Source organism: Pristiophorus japonicus, chromosome 6, assembly GCF_044704955.1.
Source record: "Pristiophorus japonicus isolate sPriJap1 chromosome 6, sPriJap1.hap1, whole genome shotgun sequence".
Taxonomy (NCBI): Eukaryota; Metazoa; Chordata; class Chondrichthyes; family Pristiophoridae; genus Pristiophorus; species Pristiophorus japonicus.
The window spans coordinates 215,564,774-215,592,546 of NC_091982.1; the positions used below are offsets into that span (position 1 = coordinate 215,564,774).

The 27,773-nt window shown below is 44.5% G+C and overlaps 1 protein-coding gene across 1 annotated transcript in view; it reads left to right on the top strand.

Annotated features, from left to right (window-relative positions):
• The window catches only part of ap1s3a (adaptor related protein complex 1 subunit sigma 3a), a 61,977-nt gene that overhangs the window by 8,117 nt on the left and 26,087 nt on the right, over positions 1 to 27,773 (top strand). The window contains exon 2 of the mRNA XM_070882353.1: positions 11,520 to 11,698. Coding sequence (XP_070738454.1) covers positions 11,520 to 11,698 — 179 coding nt within the window. The remainder of the gene's footprint in view (positions 1 to 11,519; positions 11,699 to 27,773) is intronic.

Genomic DNA, 27,773 nt, shown 5'->3' on the forward strand with positions numbered 1-27,773 from the left:
CCCCTCTCCTCCTCTCCCTCAACACATAGACACTGACAGACAGAGAGAGAGAGAGACACTGACAGACAGAGAGAGAGGTCGGGGGGGGGGGGGGGGGGCGTCCCAGCATGCTGTTGGAGGGCTCCCGGTGCTGCAGTCGGTGAGTAGAAAATGTTTTATTTCTTGATTTTTAATTTTTTTTTTTGGATTGATTTATTGGTTGATTTATTGATGTATTTATCATTTATTATTGATAATGGCTCTTTATTTGTAAAACTGAAGTGTTTAATGTTTGTAAACTTCCCTTCCCCCCCCCCCTGTTCTCCATGCCTGATTTGTAACCTACGCCTGATTTTCTAAGTGTAGGCAAGGTTTTTCTGAGCGTACAAAAATTTACACTTACTCCATTCTAAGTTAGTTTGGAGTAAGTTTTCACTGCCTAAACTTTCAAAACGGGTGTAATTGGCCGGACACGCCCCCTTTTGAAAAAAAAAAATCTGTTCCAAACTGAAACTTCTAACTGACTAGAACTGGAGCAAACTAAATGCCGAGAATTGCAATTTCTAAGATACTCCATTCTAAACCAGTTGCTCCAAAAAAACAGGAGCAACTCAGGCCGAAACTTGGCCCCCTAGTGTGTAAATGTGAGACTATATGATCAGTATTCAAAATGCATTTTTTAAGATACACCAGCACACCCTTAACTACCCCTCTCCCTGCTGCCAGCTCCTTTCGACTCTGTTGAAGTAACCGATCTAATAGTAAGGCTGTTGTGTTACTTGCTGTTAGCACTTTCTAGATAAAGGAGGCAGACTGCTCTTTCACTTAAGGCATTATGAAGTGTTTGCCAAACCCCTCTCCATTTGTTTATGAACATAACGTTTGACAACATAAATTAAATGTGTCAAGATGTCATCACCGATCTGTCAACATGATTAGAATGGCACATTTCTCTTCTGACTCTTAGTCAGTTTACCTCAACCCATGAGCAACACTACAGGAGATCCACTAGTGTTTTAATCAGAATCATAAAAATTAAATCTGATCTGATATTTCTGTTGAAAGGCATACTTTTCAATTCTGGGCATCATGAATTGCTGACTGCCAGAAAGTTCCAATTCAGCTGATGTTTGACTATTTTTACTGACGTATCAATGCAAGACTAATAACATTTAATTAGCAGATGAGAACTGAAAGAGGTTTGCTGTACATTAGTTTTTAGTATTTGTTCTATTTTTTTTAATTGTTCCAAATCTTCTAAGTAGAAAATAATTATATCTCACATTTAATTTGACTTGGGGAAACAATCCATTTGTTTCTCAAACTAATACAAAATTCACACTGAAGTTCATCATAAATGGTTTTAATAAGAATCATAAACAAAACCACTGGTTCTCATATTTTTCATGCCAAAAATTGACAGAATTACAGAATGTGATTCCCATCAATAGCTATCGGTGGATTTTCATTCCAATACTGTCGTACTGCATGGTTACATGTAAGAGGCCAGAGTCTTGAACTTCATTCTTTAGTAATGTTTATAAGCGAAAGTTAATTTATGGTCCTGTTGCATAGATTTTCTGCTTCATTCTTTCTTTGCAGTTGCTGCTCTGAGAAGTCAACAATGCCAGTTTGGTTCCTATGATCAATGGTTAATTCATTCATTTAGTTAAAATAGTAACTTCAGCTGTGGATTTATGCTTTAGAAAGATTATTTTGACCAAGCCAATGAGGGCTGAATGATACTCTGAACCACTGCACTTTTCCCTTTTCATTGGGCTCAATTTTCCCCGGTCATTTGTGCCGTTGTTTTTAGGCACGTGCCGTTTTTTTTGTGTATTTAATTTTTTCCAAGTTTCCCCCACGTTCTGTGCCGGCATAACTAAATTGGTCACGATTTTTCTAGGCCAGTTTTTTTTTGACGTTGTGACGATCTCTCATGTCTGCGTCAGTTTTTTCAATTGTTTGCAGTTTGGCCAACATTTTGTCTTGAGTCGGCGTATCTGGCCACTACCGAAAAACCTTCTGCTGCATTAAGAAAACCAGCGCACATTTACAAATCGGTGCTGAAAGACGCCATTGTTTTTAAATCGAAGATTTTGGAGGGAGTCAAGAACACTGTCAAAATTAATAATAAAGGTCAACCTTTTTGTTTAACCTGTCAACGAAGAAGTGTAAATTTGTTGGATTGCAGACGTTTTCTCTTTTTTTTTAAACTCACTCACGCCACCATCGAACGTCTTGAAGCAGGACTGGAGGGTCGTAGCTTTGGCCGGCAGAATCGGCTCCACGCCTGGACACGAGCTTGGCTACAAAACAAGCCGAGAGAGAGGGGTAGAGAGACACATCGCCTTGCAAGCACCTTTGGAGGATTCAGAGAATAACAGGAACAGAAAAGGCTTCCCCTCCATTGATGTTCAGCTCGTGTGATGTCATGCAGCATATCATGTCAGTCGATGCAAGATACCCTGGATGATGCGTTCATCCTACGTGACAGCGTTATAGCTGCCATGTTTCAGCAGCAGCAGCCAGAAGGGCAGAGCTGGCTACTGGGAGACAAAGGTTACGGCCTCACCACCTGGCTCCTGATGCCCCCACGTGTAACCCAGACAGAAGCTGACCGTGACTATAACATGTCGCACATTGCGATGCGCAGCATCATAGAGAGGACCGTTAGCATATTGAAACAACGTTTCCAGTGCCCGGACTATTCCGGAGGCTACTGCAGTACTCCCCTGAGATTGTCGGTCAGTTCACTGCTGTGTGCTGCATGCTGCATAACTTAGCCATCATGAGGCAGCAGCTGATGGTAGTAGAAGACCCACCTGCGGTGAGAGTGGCTGATGATGATGTGGAAGATGCAGGTAACGAGCAGGAGGAGGACGCTATGAAAGTGCCAAAGCACAACAACGGAGGAGGGCGGGCCATCGTGCCCCTTTAATGATTGCTCGAGCCTTGCGCCAGCAACTCATCCGTGAACGTTTTACTGATGCCTGAGGGCTCAGCGATAACTATTCCAGTTGATTCGGTCAATGGGCGCGGGGTCTGGGCGCGTTCCCTTATTGCAGCAGCCAACTCCAACATGCCGTCCCTCATGCACCCTGACACAGTCTCAATGACCTGCAACATTCCCTCCCTCATGGCCACTATTCCCTCACTGATGGTCCCAGATAGCGTTCCCATTTCTCATGTCATTACTGTTACTTCTCCCAACAGTCCCGCTACCTCATCACTCACCCCACTGATGGCATCCAGGAGTGATCAGGTAAGGTCAATGCTGTCCGCACTCAATGACATCATCTGAACCACATCTGTTAGATCCTGCACCTCAGGAGAGCATGGTCGAGCTCTCCTTCTCCTCCTCCCCACGGGTGTGGCTTGCACCCCAGCACTGGGACCCGCAGCCTGGGATGGTGGGGCCCTGAGTGTGCCTCGCTGCACCCCACCACAGGGACCTGCAACGTCGGAAGGTGTGAAACCCCGGAATGTCCCACCAACACTCAAACCACAAGTCACGGAAGGGGCTGTCACCTCCATGAGCGGCACCTCCTCAAAAGTCAGTGCAACAGTGGGAACTCCATCTCCTCCCCTCCCTTTCACTCCCATATTGGTCTGGAAGGTTGGATTGTAAGATGTTCTCCTCTTCAGACTCATCCGTGTCTGAATAATCTTCTGCATCGTCAGGGTTGGCCTCAAGTTCTGCAAAATATAATGGAACAGTCAAATGGTTAGCAGCAGAGAAGGGAGCAGGATGGGTAGCATGAGTAGGCTCACACATCGCAGGCCAGGCAGCAGGTTGATTTGAAGGACCACGATGAATTTGCAGGACTTGCCCTCTCCCTCGAATATGGGCCCAGCTTGTGCTGTACTGATTGCTTTTTTCCAGGCAGGACCCATCAAAGCAGTGACCCTCTCTTCCAAGGTTGTCAGTGAGTGCAGATTTGCCGGGCCTCCTCCTTTTTGAGTTTCATTTTTATTATGTGCCACCTCCCTCTGCAAAGTTAAAAATGCAACTTTTTAGAGAGGGTGTCTTTCTGCTGGGTGGGACATACAGATGGTCACATTTATAATTGCAATTCCATTGAATAAATGAAAATATTACTTGCACTAACTGCATGACCATGGTCCTGTCACTTCTTTTTACACTGGCCTCCAGATCTCGTGGTGGTCACCATTACACAGCAATCTTCTGCAATTTGGTTCCAGTATTTCTTCATTTCTTTGGGTGGAACTTTTATGTGACTTCTGCTGGTGTCCAGCTCCTGCCACCTGTTCTCAATCACAGTAACTAGTGCCTCCACTTCATCCTGTAAGAAATTCTTGGTCCTTGCACTGCATTGCATCTTGTATTGCTGCAGCTGCAATTTTTCCAATGCTCTCACACACCACTTAACGTTCTCGCACACACAACTGGCTCTTTAATAATGGCGATTGCCAAACCTGAGCTGTACTGAACCTGCGCTGTACTGTCCATTGGAACGAAGTCAAAAACATAACTTTTTTTCCCCGCACATGTGCAGGAGGGGGGGCTTCGTTTTTTGGCGCAGACAGCAGGCCCCCCCACCCCCCCCGAGGTGACTGGACACGCCAAATTCGAATTATACATTGCAGAAACTTTGGCAAATTATTTCTGGTGTATTCCCGGCCTAGAAAAATGAGCGTAACTCTGGCAATACGCCAGAAAATGGGCTTGGGGAAAATTGAGCCCATTATGTGGGAATATTAAATTATGATTTATAATTAATACATCATTTTTCACCAGTAAATTCCTGGATTTATTTTTGTGATAAATTAGCACTAATAACAGTCTTTACCTGGATTTTAGAGGCCCCCTCCCCTAAAATTTCCCATTATTTTCTTACTAAAATTCAGGTCCATAGGTGGATACACATCGCATCCATGATATCAGCATGCATGTTACATGCTGTATTTTCCATGTTAATGTCCCTGATGTAATGCGTGTGCATCTCTGGACCTAATTTTCGGCAGGAAAGGAATAAAGGCTGTGTAATTTGTTCTTTTTAAGGAGACTTGAGTCTTCCTTGCGTACTGCTGGGAGGACTATATTCTTCATACTGTGGCAACACCCATCTTTTATTCCTACCTAGATATAGAGTAAGGACAGCAAAGCACTGACAGGTACCCAACTGAACGTCATTAATCAAAGGCTGTCTCAGGTCACACACCAAGACATTGTTTACTAAAAGCAAGATCACATCTGTTCCTCTGTGTATAATCTCCCAAGAATTATTATTATTCCACCATCATAGTGGCAGGAGCTACAACAATAACCATAGATTCTTCATTTTTTTTTACTTTTTAAAAAAAAAACTACCGAGAGGATAATGTGGCTCTTCCTTTTATTTAAGTCCCTTGATTTATTGTATTTTAGTGATATTCTTTGAATTTAACTGGCCCTTTTTGGGACAATTTTTCCCACCTATTTTCTCTTTTTTAACCCCAAAAATTGAAACCTGGAGGAAAAAAAAACAGGTTTTTGAATTGGCAAAAACATTGACTTTAATCTTTATTTATAACATTAGACACAGGATAAAATAAAATAACTTTCTGATTTCTTGTTGCTGGTCAGCAAATTTCAGACATTATAAAATTTGTTAGATAATGAGTCAAATAATGCTTTCATTTTAAAAATGCCTTTGTCCTTGCCCATAGCAGAACAGAGAATGAAAGAAAACTGTAATATTCAATGATTTGATCAGACATGGTGCTACAAAGTCTGCGGAGAGAGGCAACTGTCCACCGATTAGTTTCACACTGACTTGTAAAAGTGGCCAAGCAAAACTTGTGAGCCACTCATAACTCTATTGCCAAGGTGATTCATCAATGCTCCCATTGACAAATGACTGTTATATTCTTTACAATCTGTGGTCAGTATTCATGCTCATTCCTTTTTATAGCTTTAGACATTTTAAAAAATTTGGGACCACAAAAATTAATTGATATTTATAACACACTTTTCCCTCAGCTTGAACAAAGTTTTCCCTCAGCTTTGTCCAGGTTATTTCTGTCCTCAAGAATTCTTGGGTAGAAAGTGATGCATGAGGTTTGATCGGCATCACATGTTGACAATGTGTTCAGTCTTCAGTAGTGTGTTGAAAAGTGATTGAGTAATGTGATCCAAAGCATGTGTTGTTGGGGAATAAATGGATTTTAGAGGCTTAAGGTGCCATTTTCCCTCTCGCTTTCCATCAACACAGCTTTTTGTGCATGACAGATCTGTTGAAACTAGCATAGAAACATCAAACATCCCCCCCCTCGCCCCCCTGCTGCCAGTCGATGAAACTTAAAATTGCAATAAAATTTGTCCATAAAATGTTACGTAATTTTTAAAGATATTTGCACTATTTCTGCACCTAAAATATTTAATGTAATATTTCATTATTTTTGAAGTTGGAACAATGTTGGTGTTAATTATTGTCCTGTTGATAGTGAAATTGCTAATCATACTGTTAGCATAAATAGAGAAGGTGCACTGTGTCTTTCATGACTATCAAAAATTCTGTCATTACAGAATAGTTCATGGAATTTCACATCAGAAATTATATTCTATAATCGTCTGGGAATTTGTGCACATCAGAATGGCAATATTAATCCCTATTATCCTTAGCTTCTCGTCTAATAAGAGGATGTGTGTCTGTGTATAGAAGTCAAAATGGCAGAAATTCGTACCATGGTATATTTCTTTTGTATAGCTGAAGCCTTCTAGATTGTAAAGAATATATATTACTTTCCCTATGATAAGGAGCGTGATTAAGAACTACCAACATTTAAAGGATGAAAGAAAATTGAATAATACAGATCAAAGTCAATAGCTGGGAAGAATCATTCCTTTTCTCCAGTGTCACCGTGTCATGTTTGGTCTTCCATTTCACCGATTCCTGATCTAACATAAGAATTAGGAGCCGGAGTAGGCCATTCGGCCCCTCGAGCCTGCTCTTGTTCTTGATCTCAGCTGGGTTGCTGTAGGGAGGAGCCAAGGGACGCATTGAAAGCCAACAAAAGTCAGGTTGGAGCAGTATTTGATGGTGGTTTTGGAGCAGTTTATCTGTACGTCCTGGTTATTGTAATTGGTGGATAAAAGAAAGAACTTAGATTTATTTAGCGCCTTTTATGACCACACGACATCCCGAAGTGTTTCACAGCCAATGAAGTACCTTTTGAAGTGTAGTCACTGTTGTAATGTAGGAGCATAGAAGACCAGAAAAAAAAAAGGACAAAATAAATGTATGTTTTGTTGTGTAAAATTCTGGTAATTTTAATCACAGAATTTATTGAATTTGAAAAGCTTTGTCACAATTTATTCCCTTTTGGCCTCTGTTCCAGTGAGTTTGCTGGTGAGTTGAGCTGTAGACACTGTAGAATTGAAATGTGTTTGTCTTTTTTCTGAATGATCTGCTTGTAATGTGACTAGGAAAAATATTTCTAATTATATCATAAAGGTCACCTTTTACACGTGTTAAAATGTCCCACATCGTTAGTGAATGAAGTGTAATCAGTTATTGTTCTCACTGGAGTTAATTATCACATTCCAGGCTGTCATCATCATTGGCAGTCCCTCAAAATCAGGGAAAATTTGCTTCCACTCCAAAAGTGAGTTCTCAGGTGACTGTACAGTCCAATACGGGAATTACAATCTCTGTCACAGGTGGGACAAACAGTCATTGAAGGAAAGGGCGGGGGGGGGAGTCTGGTTTGTCGCACACTCCTTCCGCTGCCTGCACTTGTCCTCCACATGCTCTCGGTAACGAGACTCGAAGCTTAGCGCTATCCCGGATGCTCTTCCTCCACTTAGGGCGGTCTTGGGCCAGGGATTCCCAGGTGCCAATGGGAATGTTGCACTTTATCAAGGAGGCTTTGAGGGTGTCCTTGAAATGTTTCCTCTGCCCACATGGGGCTCGCCTGCCTTGTAGGAGTTCCAAAGAGAGCGCTTGCTTTGGGAGTCCTGTGTCGGGCATGCGGACGATGTGGCCTGTCCAGTGGAGCTGGTCAAGTGTGCAATCATCATCAACACCCACAAAATAAATAAAGCTGTGTGGAGAAAGAAAACTACAAATAAAGAAAAGGAATGGACATAGGGAAAAGTGAATATTAAAGAAAATACAGATGTTGCCATTTTTAACCCTGAGTACCGAAGGTCAAAGGTTACAAATTTGCATATAGTTTGTGAAGGCGTTGTCACCAAATAGGAAGGAGCGTTTACATTGAGGAATTCTGGGAAAGCAGTTACAATTTCCTGAATGTAAAGACATTTCTAACCTACAATCAGAATGGTAGGTACATTGTAATTTCATGCTGGTTGTAAAGATGATTCAAGATCAATAAAACTCTGGCTGGGTGAGTAGGTACACACCTGATATACCTGGATACTTGTTTGGTTAGAGCTCTTTCTGCTGTTACTGGTGTGTGTATTTTAAGATACTAGGTAAGTAACTTCTAGTTGCATATTGCAAAACTCTTTAAAACAATCCCCACAGGATGGTGCACCACCTGTAAACAGGTTGAGCAGGTTTAGCAATGTTGCTGCAAGGCTGTAAAATTACTTTTGTTATTTTCATAAATAGGAAAAAAAAAACTTGCTTTTTAAATATGTGCTTTCAGTAAATTTCCAGGATTAAAGTTGCTATTGGAGAGAAGTACATTCTAAAGCAAATATATTTCCATGGTCTGAGCTGATCTTCTGTGTTTCAAATGATCAACACTTGTGTAGCAGTGTTGTTATATGCATAAATTTACATACTGGTTTTATGGGCTCAAATTTGGCCCTCCGGTTTTTTCGGCGCATCTCCAAGCCCCCCGCCGACATTTTACCTCAGAAGCAGCGCCAAAAAAAATCCGTGCGATCATGGCCGATTCTTGGGCCGTCTGTGGAGCTGGCATGGCACAGAAGAAAGCGAGGGGGCGGAGCTAGGTCCCGGCGCTGAAAACGGTGCCGGAACCTCTGCACATGTGCGCTAGAGTCTGCGCGCATGTGCAGTAGCTCCTCGCAGGCCGTTTCAGCAAACGTGTGCTGCAGGCTGTGTGGGAGGTGCTGAAGCACGCTGTCCCTAGCTCTGGCCGAATGGGCTCCCTCATCAGCGGCCCGCTGCGTTCCCTAAGGTAGGAGTTCTATTTTTTATTTGTTATTTACTGATTGATTTTGGTGCTTTTAGGTGCAGCGTCCCTTCTATTTTATTAATTAATTGCTTGTTACTTTTTGTGCTTTGTTTGGTGCTTGGTGGTTCTTTAAGTGTAGTTACTTGTGCTGATTCCTTAACTGTAAGTAAGGTCTTTCTGTGCGGACAAAAGTGAACACATATGCTGCCCTAAGTTAGTTTAGTACAACTTTTTTCTGGCCAAATTGACATAAATGGTTTATGTGGCTGAGAACGCCCCCTTTTGGGGGGAAAAAAACTGACCTAACAAAAAACCTAACTAACTCACTTACCCTGGCGCAAATTAAATGGTCATATTTGCAACTAAAAAGATACACCAGAAAAATCAAGTTACACAAAAAAACAGTGCAACTCATGGGGAAATTTGGGCCCATAGTATTTAAGAATGAATTTAATTTTGAATATGAAAGTGAGAGCAGTACTATGCGTTGATTGTTCTGTTAAACCCGCCCCTTATTTTCATTAGAGCAGTGTTGCTCTAGTTACTCTGTCTTTTCCTAAGGTAAGTTCTTAACCTGTGTTTTTTCTGTTTGAATATATTCAGGTTCTCATTCATTCATGTGCATAATATTTGCATATTTTTGCTCTACAATCTTCTTTTTCATTCCTGAATCAAAAGCTGCCTTGATATTGGTCTGTTGTTTTACATCCACCTGAGAGGCCAGATGGGGCCCCAGTTTAGCCTTTCATCTGAAAGATGGCATCTCCAACAGTGCCTAGGTTTTGCATTCAGGTCCCCGGATTAGGACTTGAACCCACAACCTTCTGACTCCCGAGATGAGAGTGTTACCATGTTGCTACTGAGCCATAACTAACGCCTAATTTGGAGAATAAATATTTCTGGGGCCTCGATGGGGTGAATTTTAACTTTTTGACTTGCCAGGAGTAGGGGGCGGGCCCATAGCACGCGGAAAAGCTGGAAATCCGGGTTTCCGCGCACGCTGTGGATTTGAACTCTTTCCGGCCCACAAGGATTGAACCCTAAGGCTGTCCTCACCTCGCTGCAGCTGCTGGGATTCCCAAGCTCGGGAAACCCGGCCGGCCACAGTAAAACCTGCAAAGCAGGTTAAAACAGAGGCTTCAGCCTCATTATCATATTTAAAGTGCCAACCTGGCTCCTGGGAGCGGGTTGGCTGCCTGAGGAAAAAGCCGGAAGTCAGTGGGTTGGAGCCAGCTTCCTGACACCCTTCCAATATTTCCCCGTTTGAACCTCCCTTCCCCACCCCCCTCTGCCCCACCCACACCCGCTTACCTATGTTAAAACTTTTCCCTCTGTCTGCAGGTTTCATTACAGATCACAACTAAGCACTAGGACTTTGGGGAGAAATTGGCCTGGTTTGCACCTCCAGTTAGCACTTGCAGGAGGAGGTAACGAGGCGCAGAGGGTTTACCAACCTGGCGCAGTGAATTCATCGACACCTGCAAACTTCCCTGGCAGTTTTGCACTGGCGCTAACACTTGCGCCTCGCTCTGTTGCGTTCCATATATCGTGACGTCATCTGGTGCGCAGAGCCCCGTTAGCACCCCGGATGCAATATTCTCTCCTGCGCCCTGCAGCATCACCAGGTGTCAACAATGGCAACTGCAGGAGGCGTTGTCACCTCAGCTGGCCACTTGGGTGCTACTTAATGGTAGTGGTGGTCAGGTAGGGCAAAATTGATTAATCCCCCCAAGTCTGGTGTCGTCTTTACTTTTTTTTGGACCCATGATTCGTCAACCCTGCACTCTCGTAGAGTGCTTGGGGCTGTTATGCACAGATCCCATGGCCCCACACAGATAGGATGAAGATTGAATCACACCAACATGGCCCTTCCCTTTTTAAGTGAGGGAAGGAGCCTCCAAAGACCGCAGCGCTGCACGGAACATTGTTCAGTGCTCTGCCGTTACCGCCCCTCTCTCTCCTTTTAGTGCTCTAAAGGAATTGATGGCGCTTGATTTCCACTTCCCTCTTGGAGCACTAAAGCGTAAGTTTCCAGTATCAAAAAAATATTTTCTGCCTGGCACTACTTTTGCACTCCCTGAACAGGTAGCACTATATAATTTCTAGCCCTATATCTTTCTGTTCTGATGAAGGACTGTGGTCTGAAGTATTAATTTATTTGTTCTCTCCATAGATTCTAACTGATCTGTGTGCTTCCATTGTTTCCTGTTTTTGTTTCAGATTTCCTGCATTTACAGTTATTTTTTTTATTTCCATTTTTTAATTGTGCTTTTGTCACACTGGGCTACTTTGCACAGTATTTTCATCCACATTAATTATGTGGAGATTCTCCTGCCACCACCAGTGAGACGCACTGACAAGATGGGGGTTAGGAGCAAACCAAGGAGCTGTGTTGAGTTCTTAAAGATAAATATTTGTTTTCACAGATGCATTTTATGCTGCTTTTCAGCCGCCAAGGCAAGTTGAGGCTCCAGAAGTGGTACACCACAATGTTTGATAAGGAGAAGAAAAAAATTACTCGGGAACTTATTCAGATTGTGCTGACTCGACAACCCAAAATGTGTAGCTTTGTGGAATGGCGGGATCTCAAAATTATTTATAAAAGGTTTGAATTATCTTTGTTAATAATGTAGATTTATCCAACATTTTCACTCCTTTTACTCAAATTAGTAACGGTATAGATTATTCATTAAATTTTATTATAACCATGGCTTTTGCTGCATAACAAAAAACAGATGATTGCACAATAGTTGGCACCAGCTATCTGAGACATCAGTCCCAGAGCTGTTGATTCTTTAAAGGACAAGAAGAAGCTTCCAGGTTTGTTTTAATTTTATAACATTTTACTAGCAGCCACTTTTAGTTTAGAACTGCTATTCCAAAACGTAATAGCTTACAGTACCTCTCCTCCTTTCAGTAATTTTCCATTATTGAACTCATTCTGTGTAATTTCATCTATTGCTCTGTGGTGGCAGTATTTCAGTTTTTTTTTATTCATTCCTGGGATGTGGGCGTCGCTGCCAAGTCCAACATTTATTGCCAATCCCTAATTGCACTTGAGAAGGTGGTGGTGAGCCGCCGCCTTGAACCGCTGCAGTCCGTGTGTTGAAGTACTCCCACAGTGCTGTTAGGAGGGAGTTCCAGGATTTTGACCAAGCAACGATGGAAATATGTATATTCCTTCAAGTCAGGATTGTGTGTGACTTGGGGGTGGTGTTGCTCCCATGCGCCTGCTGCCCTTGTCTTTCTAGGTGGTAGACATCGCGAGTTTGGTGCTGCAGAAGAAGCCTTGGCGAGTTGCTACAGTGCACCTTGTAGATGGTACACACTGCAGCCACGGTACACAGAGGGAGTGAATTTTTAAGGTGGTGGATGGGGTGCCAATCAAGCGGGCTGCTTTGTCCTGGATGGTGTTGAGCTTCGTGAGTATTGTTGGAGCAGCATTCATCCAGGCAAGTCGAGAGTATTCCATCACACTCCTGACTTGTGCCTTGTAGATGGTGCAAAGGGTTTGAGGAGTCAGGAGGTGAGACACTCGCTGCAGAATACCCAGCCTCTGACCCGTTCTTGTTGCCACAGTATTTGTGACTGGTCCAGTTGCATTTCTGGTCAATTGTCACCCCCAGGATGTTGATGGGGAATATGCCAATGGTAATGCCGTTGAATGTCAAGGGGCGGTGGTTAGACTCTTGCTTGTCGGTGATAGTCATTGCCTGGCAATTGTGTGGAGCAAATATTGCTTGCCACTTATCTGCCTAAGCTTGAATGTCATCCAGATCTTGCTACATGTGGGCATGGACTGCTCCATTATCTGAGGAGTTGCGAATGGCACTGATCATTGTGCAATCATCAGCGAACATCCCCATTTCTGACCTTTTATGATGGTGGGAAGGTCATTGATGAAGCAGCTGAAGATGGTTGGGCCGAGGACACTGCCCTGAGGAACTCCTGCAGTGATGTCCTAGGGCTGAGATCATTGACCACCAAACAACCACAACCATCTTCCTTTGGGCTAGGTATGACTCCAGCCAGTGGAGTCAAACCAGTTGAAAAGTGGATTTTATTTTGCTCTGTCCTGACTATTCTCCTTTCAATAAATCCAGAAAAGAACCAATTAAACCACAGCCTATTCCAGTACAAATCCTGATTTAGGATTTTCAGCAGCCCAAATAGCTTCCCCCTGCACCCTCAAATGTTAAAATCAAACTTCAATCCACCAAATCATAAAGTAGATACAAAGAGCATATCCCATTGTATTGTTAGAAAATTCAGCCTGGTGTTCAGCAAATGCTGTATTACACAGAATATACAGCACAGAAACAAGACATTCAGCCCAACCAGTCCATGAAGATTTTGTTGCTGAAATCTAGAATTATAGAATCACAGAAGGAGTCCATTCGGCCCATCGAGCCTGTGCAGGCTCTTTGCAAGAGCACTTCAGCTAGTCCCACTTCCCCCGCCCTTTCCGTGTAGCCCTGTAATTTTTTTTCCTTTCAGGTACTTATCCAATTCCCTTTTGAAAGCTGCAATTTAATCTGCCTACACCACCCTTTCAGGCAGTGCACTCCAGATCCTAATCACTCTCTGCGTTTAAAAAAAAGTTTTTCCTCATTTCGCCTTTGGTTCTTCTGCCAATCATCTTAAATCTGTGTCCCCTGGTTCTCGACCCTTCTGCCAATGTGAACAGTTTCTCTCTCTCTACTCTGTCCAGACCCCGCATGATTTTGAACACCTCTATAAAATCTCCTCTCGACCTTCTCTGCTCGAAGAAGAAAAACCCCAGCTTCTCCAGTCTATCCATGTAGTTGAAGTCCCTTATCCCTGGAACCATTCTTATAAATCTTTTCTGCACCCTCTCTCAGGCTTTCACATCCTTCCTAAAGTGCGGTGCCCAGAATTGGCCGAACCAGTGTTCTATACAGGTTCATCATAACTTCCTGGCTTTTTTACTCTATACCTTTATTTACGAAGCCCAGGATACCGTATGCTTTTTTAACTGCTTTCTCAATCTACCCTGCCACCGTCAATGATCTGTGCACATATACCCGCAGGTCTCTCTGTTCATGCACCCACTTTTAGAATTATATCCTTTAGTTTATATTGCCCCTCCTCGTTCTTCTGTCTGCCCATTCCCTTGTCTATGTCGTCTTGAAGTCTATCACTATCCTCCTCTATGTTCACGATATTTCCAAGTTTTGTGTCATCTGCAAATTTTGAAATTGTGCCCTGTATACCCAAGTCTGTCATTAATATATATTAAGAAAAGCAGTGGTCCAAATACCCACCCCTGGGGAACATCACTGTGTACCTTCCTCCAGTCTGAAAAACAACCTTTCACCACTACTCTCTGTTTCCTGTTGTTGTTTAGCCAATTTCATATCCATGCTGTCACTGTTTCTTTTATTCCATGGGCTTCAACTTTGCTGGCACTTTATCAAACACCTTTTGGAAGTCTATGTACACCACATCAACTGTATTGCCCTCATCAACCTTCTGTTACCTCATCAAAAAACTCAATCAAGTTAGTGAAACACGATTTTCCTTTAACAAACCCGTGCTGGTTTTCTTTAATTAATCCATACTTGTCGAAGTGACAGTTTTGTCCCTGATTATCATTTCTAAAAGCTTCCCCACTACCGAGGTTAAACTGACTGGCCTGTAGTTGCTGGGCTTATCCTTGCACCCTTTTTAGAACAAGGGTGTAACATTTGCAATTCCCCAGTCTTAAGAACATAAGAAATAGGAACAGGAGTAGGTCATAGGGCCCCTTGAGCCTGCTCCACCATTCAATAAGATCATGGCTGATCTGATCATGAACTCCGCTCCATTTCCCCGCCCACTCCCCATAACCCCTTATCCCCTTATTGTTTAAGAAACTGTCTATTTCTATCTTAAATTTATTCAATGTCCCAGCTTCCACAGCTCTCTGAGGCAGCGAATTCCACAGATTTACAACCCTCAGAGGAGAAACATAGAAACATAAGGCTCAAGTTTCGGCCTGAGTTGCTCCTATTTTTTTGGAGCAACTAATTTAGAATGGAGCATCTTAGAAATTGCAATTCTCGGCATTTAGTTTGCTCCAGTTCTAGTGAGTTACAATAGTTTCATTTTAGAACAGATTTTTTTTTCAAAGGCCACTTACGCCTGTTTTGCAAGTTTAGGCAGCGAAAACTTACTCCAAACTAACGTAGAATGGAGTAAGTGTACATTTTTGTACGCTCAGAAAAACCTTGCCTACAGTTAGAAAATCAGGCGTATGGAATGAGGGGTGGGGGGGAAGTTTACAAATATTAAACACTTCACTTTTACAAATAAAGAGCTGTCATCAATAATAAATGATAGATAAATCAATCAAAAAATGTAAAAATAAAAAATAATAAAAAATCAATCAATAAATAAAATATTATTTCGACTCACCTACTGCAGCACCGGGAGCCCTCCAACAGCATGCTGGGACAGGGCCCCCCCAGTGTGTCTCTCTCTGCCTCTGTCAGTATCACTCTGGGTTTCTGACAGTGAGCGGGTAGGGGTGAGAAGAAGAGAGAGGGGTGGGGGTGAGAAGGAGAGAGAGAGAGAGAGAGAGGGGGGGGAAGAAGAGAGAGGGGGAGAAGAAGAAGGGGGGAGAGAGTGGGGGGGGCGGAAGAACATGAACGGGGGGGGGAGAGAAGATGCTGAATGGGGAGATGCTGAACGAGCCTCGCTGAGGATTTCAGGCAGGGCCTGCATGCAGCCGACACCAGACCGCCGCTGCCCCCGACTCTTTGGGCGGGGCCCGCACCTAGCGCTATGCCGGGCAGGTAGGTCTCGCCGCCGCCGAAGCCGGGCCCCGCCGAGGACTTCGGGCGGGGCCCGCACGCAGCCGCTGCTGGGCGGGCGGACCCCGCCACCAACGAGGTAATCAGTGTCTGGCCACTCGGCCAGGGATAGGGGCGACATCCCTTCAGCCTAGGATAGGGTCATCACCCGGAGACAGGACGCGCTGGGAGGGCCAGGAGTTACTGCGCACGCGCGCAGCCTCCACTGCGCACCCGCGCAGCTGCCGGCACTGTTTTTGGTGCAGGGCTGTAGCTCCGCCCTAGCAGTTCCTGCTGCGTCGCGCTGAGCTAGAAATGGGCCTACAGATATAGGAGAATCGCGAGGTAAGTGTTCGGCGCAATTTTTGTTCTACAAATTAGGCGGGCCTCTCCGATGTGCGCAGTTCTAGCAGGGGTCCAAAACTTGAGCCCATAGCAACATAGAAAATAGGTGCATGAGTAGGCCATTTGGCCCTTCGAGCCTGCACCACCATTCAATAAGATCATGGCTAATCATTCACCTCGGTACCTCTTTCCTGCTCACTCCATACCCCTTGATCCCTTTAGCCGTAAGGGCCATATCTAACTCCCTCTTGAATATATCTAACGAACTGGCATCAACAACTCTCTGCAGTAAAGAATTCCACAGGTTAACCGCTCTCTGAGTGAAGAAGTTTCTCCTCATCTCAGTCCTAAATGGCTTACCCCTTATCCTTAGACTGTGTCCCCTGGTTCTGGACTTCCCCAACATCGGGAACATTCTTCCTTGTCCAGTCCTGTCGGCTATTTATATGTTTCTATGAGATCCCCTCTCATCCTTCTAAACTCCAGTGAATACAGGCCCAGTCGATCCAGTCTCTCCTCATATGTCAGTCCTGCCATCCCGGGATTCAGTCTGGTGAACCTTCGCTGCACTTCCTCAATAGCAAGAACATCCTTCCTCAGATTAGGAGACCAAAACTGAACACAATATTCCAGGTGAGGCCTTACCAAGGCCCTGTACAACTGCAGTAAGACCTCCCTGCTCCTATACTCAAATCCCCTAGCTATGAAGGCCAACATGCCATTTGCCTTCTTCACCACCTGTTGTACCTGCATGCCAACTTTCAATGACTGATGTACCATGACACCCAGATCTCGTTGCACCTCCCCTTTTCCTAATCTGCCACCATTCAGATAATATTCTGCCTTCGTGTTTTTGCCCCCAAAGTGGATAACCTCACATTTATCCACATTATACTGCATCTGCCATGCATTTTTCCACTCACCTAACCTGTCCAAGTCACCCTGCAGCCTCTTACTATCCTCCTCACAGCTCACACTGCCACCCAGCTTAGTGTCATCTGCAAACTTGGAGATATTACACTCAATTCCTTCATCTAAATCATTGATGTATATTGTAAATAGCTGGGTTCCCAGCACTGAGCCCTGCAGCACCTCACTAGTCACTGCCTGCCATTCTGAAAAGGACCCGTTTATACCGACTCTCTGCTTCCTGTCTGCCAACCAGTTCTCTACCCACGTCAATACATTACCCCCAATACCATGTGCTTTAATTTTACACACCAATCTCTTGTGTGGGACCTTGTCAAAAGTCTTTTGAAAGTCCAAATACACCACATCCACTGGTTCTCCCTTGTCCACTCTACTAGTTACATCCTCAAAAATTCTAGAAGATTTGTCAAGCATGATATCCCTTTCATATATCCATGCTGACTTGGACCGATCCTGTCACTGCTTTCCAAATGCGCTGCTATTACATCTTTAATAATTGATTCCAACATTTTCCCCACTATTGATGTCAGGCTAACCAGCTTATAATTCCCCATTTTCTCTTTCCCCCCTTTTTTAAAAAGTGGTGTTACATTAGCTACCCTCCAGTCCATAGGTACTGATCCAGAGTCGATAGAATGTTGGAAAATGATCACGAATGCATCCACTATTTCTTGGGCCACTTCCTTAAGTACTCCTGGGATGCAGACTATTAGGCTCTGGGGATTTATCGGCCTTCAATCCCATCAATTTCCCTAACACAATTTCCTGACTAATAAGGATTTCCTTTAGTTCCTCCTTCTCGCTAGATCCTCGGTCCCCTAGTATTTCCGGAAGGTTATTTGTGTCTTCCTTCATGAAGACAGAACCAAAGTATTTGTTCAATTGGTCTGCCATTTCTTTGTTCCCCATTATAAATTTGCCTGATTCTGACTGCAAGTTTGTCTTCACTTATCTTTTTCTCTTCACATATCTATAGAAGATTTTGCAGTCAGTTTTTATGTTGCCAGCAAGCTTCCTCTCATACTCTATTTTCACCCTCCTAATTAAACCCTTTGTCCTCCTCTGCTGAATTCTAAATTTCCCCCAGTCCTCAGATTGCTGCTTTTTCTGGCAAATTTATATTCCTCTTCCTTGGATTTAACATTGTCCTTAATTTCCCTTGTTAGCCACTGTTGAGCCACCTTCCCAGTTTTATTTTTACTCCAGACAGGGATGTACAATTGTTGAAGTCCATCCATGTGATCTTTAAATGTTTGCCATTGTCTATCCACCGTCATTCGCCAGTTTATTCTAGACAATTCACATCGCATACCATTGAAGTTATCTTTCCTTAAGTTCAGGACCCTAGCCTCTGAATTAACTGTGTCACTCTCCATCTTAATAAAGAATTCTACCATATCATGGTCACTCTTCCCCAAGGGCTTCACACAACAAGATTGCTAATTCGTCCTTTCTCATTCCACTTCACCCAGTCTAGGATGGCCAGCCCTCTAGTTGATTCCTCGACATATTGGTCTAGAAAATCATCCCTAATACACTCCAGGAAATCCTCCTCCACCGTATTGCTACCAGTTTGATTAACCCAATCTATATGTAGATTGAAGTCACCCATGATAACTACTGTACCTTTATTGCACTCATCGTCATCTCTGTTTTAAATGTGTGGCCCCTTATTCTAAGATCATGTACTCGCGTTCCAGTCTCCCCCATCAGTGGAAACATCCTCTCTGCATCCATCTTATCAAGCTCCCTCATAATCTTATATGTTTTGATAAATCACCTCTCATTCTTCTGAATTCCGATGAGTAGAGGCTCAACCTACTCAACCTTTCCTCATACGTCAACCCCTTCATTTCAGGAAACAACCTAGTGAACCTTCTCTGAACTGCCTCTAAAGCAAGTATATCCTTTCGTAAATATGGAAACCAAAACTGCATGCAGTATTCCAGGTGTGGCCTCACCAATACCTTATATAGGTGTAGCAAGACTTCCCTGCTTTTATACTCCATCCCCTTTGCAATAAAGGCCAAATACCATTTGCCTTCCTGATCACTTGCTGTGGCACTAGCCCCGTATCCAAGGAGGATTGGAAGATTATGGCCAGTACCTCCGCAATTTCCACCTTTACTTCCCTCAGCATTGTAGGATGCACCCATCCAGTCCTGGTGACTTATCTACAGCCAGCCCTTCTAGTACCTCCTCCTTATCAATTTTTATCCCATCCAGTATCTCAATCACCTCCTCTTTTACTATGACTTTGGCAGCATCGTCTTCCTTGGTAAAGACAGATGCAAAATACTCATTTAGTACCTCAGCCATGTTCTCTGCATCCATGCGTTGGTCTCCATTTTGGTCCCTAATCGGCCCCACCCCTCTTACTACCCATTTACAATTTATGTGCCTATAGAAGAGTTTTGGATTCCCTTTTACATTCGCAGCCAATCTGTTCTTGTACTCTTTGCCCCTCTTATTTCCTTCTTCCGCTCTGAACTTTCTATATTCAGCCTAGTTCTCGTGTCCCTCTGTCAATTTTTCAATATAATTCAGGTGAGGGGTGGCAGGAAATGACTCGGAGATGAGCTCCACTGTGCCCCCTCCCATTTTTGCATTATTTCAATTTTCCATTGTAAGTAATGTTGGCTCACTTTCTGGCATAAACATTTTAATTAGGTTGGAGTGATGTCATACCTTTCCAGTTGTTGCCCATTAATTAGCACCCAATGTCAATGACTTCAATGGAAATAAAAATCGGGAAAGATGTAAAACAAACTGCCGATTTGCTGTCACCCAATGCTTTCGTCAAAATGGCACCCAATGTCTTTTTGTCCGACTGTAGAGTTCCATATTCAACTTTTACAATACTGTATATTGTGTTACAAATCTCTTTTTTGGGTCTCTATGACCTGACTGAAGATATTACTGAAAGCGTGGTCTGCTTGCAGCAGTGTACAGTTTAAGCATAAATTTCTCAGACTTGTACTCCGCTGTTTTACCTGAATAGTTCAGCATTCGATTTGCTTTGTTGATTGCTGCCATGCGCTGATTGAAAACATTTGAGCATCTGGTCCATCAATACCCCTAGATCTCTTTCAGCAACACTCTTAGCTATTTTGACAATAGTCATAGAGGGGGGTATTTTAACCTAAAAAAAAACCCGGATAGTTTGGGATCTGAATTCTGACCTGAACCCACCTCCAATCCGCCCACCTTCAGTTTTAATGGAAGTGGGATGGGGGTCGGGCAGCCAATCTGCTGCCAGGAGGCAGGCCATCTATTTAAATATTATAATGAGGCTGAATGTTGAATGGGGAAACACTCATCAAGGACACCGAGGCAGTAAGGGCCCGCTGGAAGGAGCACTTCGAAGATCTCCTCAGTCGAGACTCTGCCTTTGACTCGAGTATTCTCGATTCCATCCCGCAGCATGCTACCCGCCGCCACCTCAGTGAGACCCCAGCACTGCACGAGGTAGAAAAAGCCATAAGACAGCTTAAAAACAACAAGGCTACGGATGTGGATGGAATCCCTGCTGAGGCATTGAAGTATGGCGGAGAGGCACTGCTCGCGCGAATACACGACCTCATCTCTCATTTGGAGGGAGGAGAGCATGCCGGGGGATCTCAGAGATGCAATAATCGTGACCATTTTTTAAAAAGGGGACAAGTCTGACTGCAGCAACTACAGAGGAATCTCCCTACTATCAGCCACTGGGAAAGTCGTCGCTAGAGTCCTCCTCAACCGTCTTCTTCCCATGGCCGAGGAGCTCCTCCCGGAGTCATAGTGCGTATTTTGTCCTTTACGGGGCACAATGGACATGATTTTTGCAGCGCGACAGCTACAGGGAACAGCGCTAGCCCTTATACATGGCCTTCTTCGACCTTACAAAGGCCTTTGGCACTGTCAACTGCGAGGGTCTATGAACATCCTCCTCCGTTTCGGATGCCCCCAAAAGTTCGTCACCATCCTCCGCCTGCTCCACGGCGACATGCAGGCCGTGATCCTTACCAATGGATCCACCACAGACCCAATCCACGTCCAGACCATGGTCAAAAAGGGCTGCGTTATCGCCCCAGCCCTCTTAATTTTTCTTGCCACCATGCTACACCTCGCAGTCAACAAGTTCCCCTCTGGAGTGGAACTAAACTACAGAACCAGTGTGAACCTGTTCAACCTGCACCGTCTCCAGGCCAGATCCAAGACCAATGCAACCTCTGGTCGTCGAGCTACAGTACGCGGACGAGGGCCTGCGTCTGCGCACATGCAGAGGCTGAACTCCAGGGCATAGTTGACGTATTTACTGAGGCGCACGAAAGCATGAGCCTTATGCTAAACATCCGTAAGACAAAGGTCCTCCACCAGCCTGTCCTCGCCGCACAGCACTGCCTCATCAAGATCCACGGCACGGCCCTGGACACCGTGGGCCACTTCCCATATCTCCGGAGCCTCCAATCAACAAGAGCAGGCATCGACGACAAGATCCAACGCCACCTCCAGTGTGCCAGTGCAGCCTTCAGCTGCCTGAGATAAAGAGTATTTGAAGACCAGGCCCTCAACTGCCACCAAGCTCATGGTTGTCAGGGCTGTAGTAATACCTGCCCTCCTGTATGTCTCAGATGTGGACCATGTACAGTAGACACCAAGTTGCTGGAGAAATATCACCAACGATGTCTCCGCAAGATCCTACAAATCCCTGGGAGGACAGGCGCACCAACATCAGCGTCCTCATTCAGGCTAACATCCCCAGCATTGAAACACTGACCACACTTGATCAGCTCTGCTGGGCAGGCAACATAGTTCACATGCCAGACACGAGTCTCCCAAAGCAAGTGCTCTATTCGGAGCTCCTCACGGCAATCGAGCCAAAGGTGGGCAGCGGTAACGCTACAAGGACACTCTCAAAGCCTCCCTGATAAAGTGCAACATCACCACTGACACCTGGGAATCCCTGGCCTAAGACCGCCCTAAGTGGAGGAAGTGCATCCGAGAGGCGCTGAGCACCTCGAGTCTCAACGCCGAGAACATGCAGAAATCAAGCGCAGGCAGCGGAAAGAGCGTGCGGCAAACCAGTCCCACCCATCCCTTCCCTCAATGACCATCTGTCCCACCTGTGACAGAGTCTGTGGCTGTCATATTGGACTGTTCAGCCACCAAAGAACTCACTTCAGGAGTGGAAGCAAGTCTTCCTTGATTCCAAGGGACTGCCAATGATGATAATGAGGCTGGAAGCCTCTGCTTTAACCTCCATTTTGAATTTATCTTTAGTTGGTCAGATTTTGCAAGCCTCGTGAAACCTGCCAGCTAATGCAAGGTGAGGGCTCCTGGATCTAGGAGGTAAGGCACTGTCCCTGCCTAACCCTTCGCACAATCTGAGATCTCCCACAAGCCGTCCAGTTTCCAACCCCTCCTATGCTCCTTGCCTCCCTCCAAACCTTTGCTGCTTCCAGTCCACGATCACTCAGATATTCCCCTCCCCGCTCCACATCACTGTGCTGGTTCTCGGCCCCCGAGTGTTCAGCGACCAACGCTCCCCACCATACTTCACTCCACACCTGTGCTGGCCCCAGTTCCCGATATTTTGTACATGTCCAGTAGTTTCAAATGATTACAGTACATGGAGTCAGCAAAATGTAAGAGAATGTGGGCTGCTGTGACACAACATTGATATTCGGAATGTACAAAATGTAATCTCAATTGCTCCACTTGCCCGCATCAGACAAAAAGTAATTCACAATATGTGACCGATTCATATTGGCTCCTGTACCCTGATACTATAGGTCGCTCAATGAGTGGTTTATACAGAAGGGGTTATGTCTCTGTGATGCAATGGGTTAACATTGTCAGCTGTGAACTCAGAAATTGGTGGTTCCTTCCAGGAAGGCTCTGGTAGCCTTTTTACCAGGTTTCAATGTTTGTTTTGGCCGCAAGGAAATGTGCCGCAAACACTGCCACCTGGGTATGGCTGATATTCCAGCATAAAATCAAGTGTATAAAAGTCTGAGATTGGCTTCAGGGAAATCAGAATTCTTCTTGGCAGACATGACCCCCAAAAGGCCAGGTTGCAGGAGAGCTGGTTCACTGTGATATTGATATTTCTGCAGCAATTTATCCCACTCTGTCGGGTTTCTTGACTGCTTTGAAGCCCCGTGCTCCAACCCTGCGTTCCCAATTAAAATCCAGCCCATACTAACCATTTTTCCTTCACACTTCTCTGTATTAAATTTAATTCGCTGCTGCTCTGCCCATTTATGTATTGTCTCCAGCTGTTTCCTCTGATTCAGTTATCTCGACCCCACCCCCCGCCTACTCCCACAATTTAGTATCATCTGTGAAATTGATTGTAAAGTAATGAGATTCTACATTTCAGTCATTAGTGGAAATTAGTTCTCTCTAAAATGTTGATGCTTAGTAAAAGTTTCATACATCTACTCTAATTGTGTTTAATATTTACAATTTATATTCTGGAACATGTATATTTAAGGGATCTTTATTGATAATATGGATGCAATATCATGCAGCAAGTTTGCAGGTTTCATTTAAAGTTTCCTGCAGATTCTGGCAATATTTCACCCAGTATCCGCTGCGATTCAGTGGGCAGACACTCGCCTCTGAGTCAGAAAGATGTGGGTTCAAATCCCACTCCAGAAACGTGAGCACATAAATCTAGGCTGACACTTCAGTGCAGTGCTGCACTGTCGGAACTGCTGTCTTTCGGATGAGACTTTAAACCGAGGCCCCGTCTGCTCTCTTACGTGGACATAAAAGATCCCATGGCACTATTTTGAAGAAGAGCAGGGGAGTTATCCCCGGTGTCCCACAATCAACATAACAAAAACAGATTAACAGGTCATTATCACATTGCTATTTGTGGGAGCTTGAACATAAGAACATAAGAATTTAGAACAGGAGTAGGCCATCTAGCCCCTCAAGCCTGCTCCACCATTCAACAAGATCATGGCTGATCTGGCCGTGGACTCAGCTCCACTTACCCGCCCACTCCCCGTAACCCTTAATTCCCTTATCGGTTAAAAATCTATCTATCTGTGATTTGAATACATTCAATGAGCTAGCCTCAACTGCTTCCTTGGGCAGAGAATTCCACAGATTCACAACCCTCTGGGAGAAGAAATTCCTTCTCAACTCGGTTTTAAATTGGCTCCCCCTTTTTGAGGCTGTGCCCCCTAGTTCTAGCCTCCCCGACCAGTGGAAACAACCTCTCTGCCTCTATCTTGTCTATCCCTTTCATTATTTTAAATGTTTCTGTAAGATCACCCCTCATCCTTCTGAACTCCAACGAGTAAAGACCCAGTCTACTCAATCTATCATCATAAGGTAACCCCCTCATCTCCGGAATCAGCCTAGTGAATATTCTCTGTACCCCCTCCAAAGCTAGTATATCCTTCCTTAAGAAAGGTGACCAAAATTGCACGCAGTACTCCACCAATACCCTGTACAGTTGCAGCAGGACCTCTCTGCTTTTGTACTCCATCCCTCTCGCAATGAAGGCCAACATTCCATTTGCCTTCCTGATTACCTGCTGCACCTGCAAACTAACTTTTTGGGATTCATGCAAAAGGACCCCTAGGTCTCTCTGCAACGCAGCATGTTGTAATTTCTCCCCATTCAAATAATATTCCCTTTTACTGTTTTTTTTTTTTTCCCCCAAGGTGGATGACCTCACATTTTCCGACATTGTATTCCATCTGCCAAACGTTAGCCCAGTCGCTTAACCTATCTAAATCTCTTTGCAGCCTCTCTGTGTCCTCTACACAACCTGCTTTCCCACTAATCTTTGTGTCATCAGCAAATTTTGTTACACTACACTCTGTCCCCTCTTCCAGGTCATCTATGTATATTGTAAACAGTTGTGGTCCCAGCACCAATCCCTGTGGCACACCACTAACCACCAATTTCCAACCCAACTCTGTTAGCTAGCCAATTCTCTATCCATGCTAATACATTTCCTCTGATTCCACGTACCTTTATCTTCTGCAGTAACCTTTTGTGCGGCACCTTATCGAATACCTTTTGGAAATCTAAATACACCACATCCATCGGTACACCTCTATCCACCATGCTCGTTATATCCTTAAAGAATTCCAGTAAATTAGTTAAACATGATTTCCCCTTCATGAATCCATGTTGCGTCTGCTTGATTGCACTATTCCTATCTAGATGTCCTGCTATTTCTTCCTTAACATAGAAACATAGAAAATAGGTGCAGGAGCAGGCCATTCAGCCCTTCTAGCCTGCACCGCCATTCAATGAGTTCATGGCTGAACATGAAACTTCAGTACACCCATCCTGCTTTCTCGCCATAACCCTTGATCCCCCGAGTAGTAAGGACTTCATCCAACTCCCTTTTGAATATATTTAGTGAATTGGCCTCAACTACTTTCTGTGGTAGAGAATTCCACAGGTTCACCACTCTCTGGGTGAAGAAGTTTCTCCTCATCTCGGTCCTAAATGGCTTACCCCTTATCCTCAGACTGTGACCCCTGGTTCTGGACTTCCCCAACATTGGGAACATTCTTCCTGCATCTAACCTGTCTAAACCCGTCAGAATTTTAAACGTTTCCATGAGGTCCCCTCTCATTCTTCTGAACTCCAGTGAATACAAGCCCAGTTGATCCAGTCTTTCTTGATAGGTCAGTCCCGCCATCCCGGGAATCAGTCTGGTGAATCTTCGCTGCACTCCCTCAATAGCAAGAATGTCCTTCCTCAAGTTAGGAGACCAAAACTGTACACAATACTCCAGGTGTGGCCTCACCAAGGCCCTGTACAACTGTAGCAACACCTCCCTGCCCCTGTATTCAAATCCCCTCGCTATGAAGGCCAACATGCCATTTGCTTTCTTAACCGCCTGCTGTACCTGCATGCTAACCTTCAATGACTGATGTACCATGACACCCAGGTCTCGTTGCACCTTCCCTTTTCCTAATCTGTCACCATTCAGATAATAGTCTGTCTCTCTGTTTTTACCACCAAAGTGGATAACCTCACATTTATCCACATTATACTTCATCTGCCATGCATTTGCCCACTCACCTAACCTATCCAAGTCACTCTGCAGCCTCATAGCATCCTCCTCGCAGCTCACACTGCCACCCAACTTAGTGTCATCCGCAAATTTGGAGATACTGCATTTAATCCCCTCGTCTAAATCATTAATGTACAATGTAAACAGCTGGGGCCCCAGCACAGAACCTTGCGGCACCCCACTAGTCACTGCCTGCTATTCTGAAAAGTACCCGTTTACTCCTACTCTTTGCTTCCTGTCTGACAACCAGTTCTCAATCCACGTCAGCACACTACCCCCAATCCCATGTGCTTTAACTTTGCACATTAATCTCTTGTGTGGGACCTTGTCGAAAGCCTTCTGAAAGTCCAAATATACCACATCAACTGGTTCTCCTTTGTCCACTTTACTGGAAACATCCTCAAAAAATTCCAGAAGATTTGTCAAGCATGATTTCCCTTTCACAAATCCATGCTGACTTGGACCTATCATGTCACCATTTTCCAGATGCACTGCTATGACATCCTTAATAATTGATTCCATCATTTTACCCACTACTGAGGTCAGGCTGACTGGTCTATAATTCCCTGTTTTCTCTCTCCCTCCTTTTTTAAAAAGTGAGGTTACATTGGCTACCCTCCACTCCATAGGAACTGATCCAGAATCAATGGAATGTTGGAAAATGACTGTCAATGCATCCGCTATTTCCAAGGCCACCTCCTTAAGTACTCTGGGATGCAGTCCATCAGGCCCTGGGGATTTATCGGCCTTCAATCCCATCAATTTCCCCAACACAATTTCCCGACTAATAAAGATTTCCCTCAGTTCCCCCTCCTTACTAGACCCTCTGACCCCTTTTATATCCGGAAGGTTGTTTGTATCCTCCTTAGTGAATACCGAACCAAAGTACTTGTTCAATTGGTCTGCCATTTCTTTGTTCCCCGTTATGACTTCCCCTGATTCTGACTGCAGGGGACCTACGTTTGTCTTTACTAACCTTTTTCTCTTTACATACCTATAGAAACTTTTGCAATCCGTCTTAATGTTCCCTGCAAGCTTCTTCTCGTACTCCATTTTCCCTGCCCTAATCAAACCCTTTGTCCTCCTCTGCTGAGTTCTAAATTTCTCCCAGTCCCCAGGTTCGCTACTATTTCTGGCCAATTTGTATGCCACTTCCTTGGCTTTAATACTATCCCTGATTTCCCTAGATAGCCACGGTTGAGCCACCTTCCCTTTTTTATTTTTACGCCAGACAGGAATGTACAATTGTTGTAATTCATCCATGCGGTCTCTAACTGTCTGCCATTGCCCATCCACAGTCAACTCCCTAAGTATCATTCGCCAATCTATCCTAGCCAATTCACGCCTCATACCTTCAAGTTACCCTTCTTTAAGTTCTGGACCATGGTCTCTGAATTTACTGTTTCATTCTCCATCCTAATGCAGAATTCCACCATATTATGGTCACTCTTCCCCAAGGGGCCTCGCACAACGAGATTGCTAATTAATCCTCTCTCATTACACAACACCCAGTCTAAGATGGCCTCCCCCCTAGTTGGTTCCTCAACATATTGGTCTAGAAAACCATCCCTTAT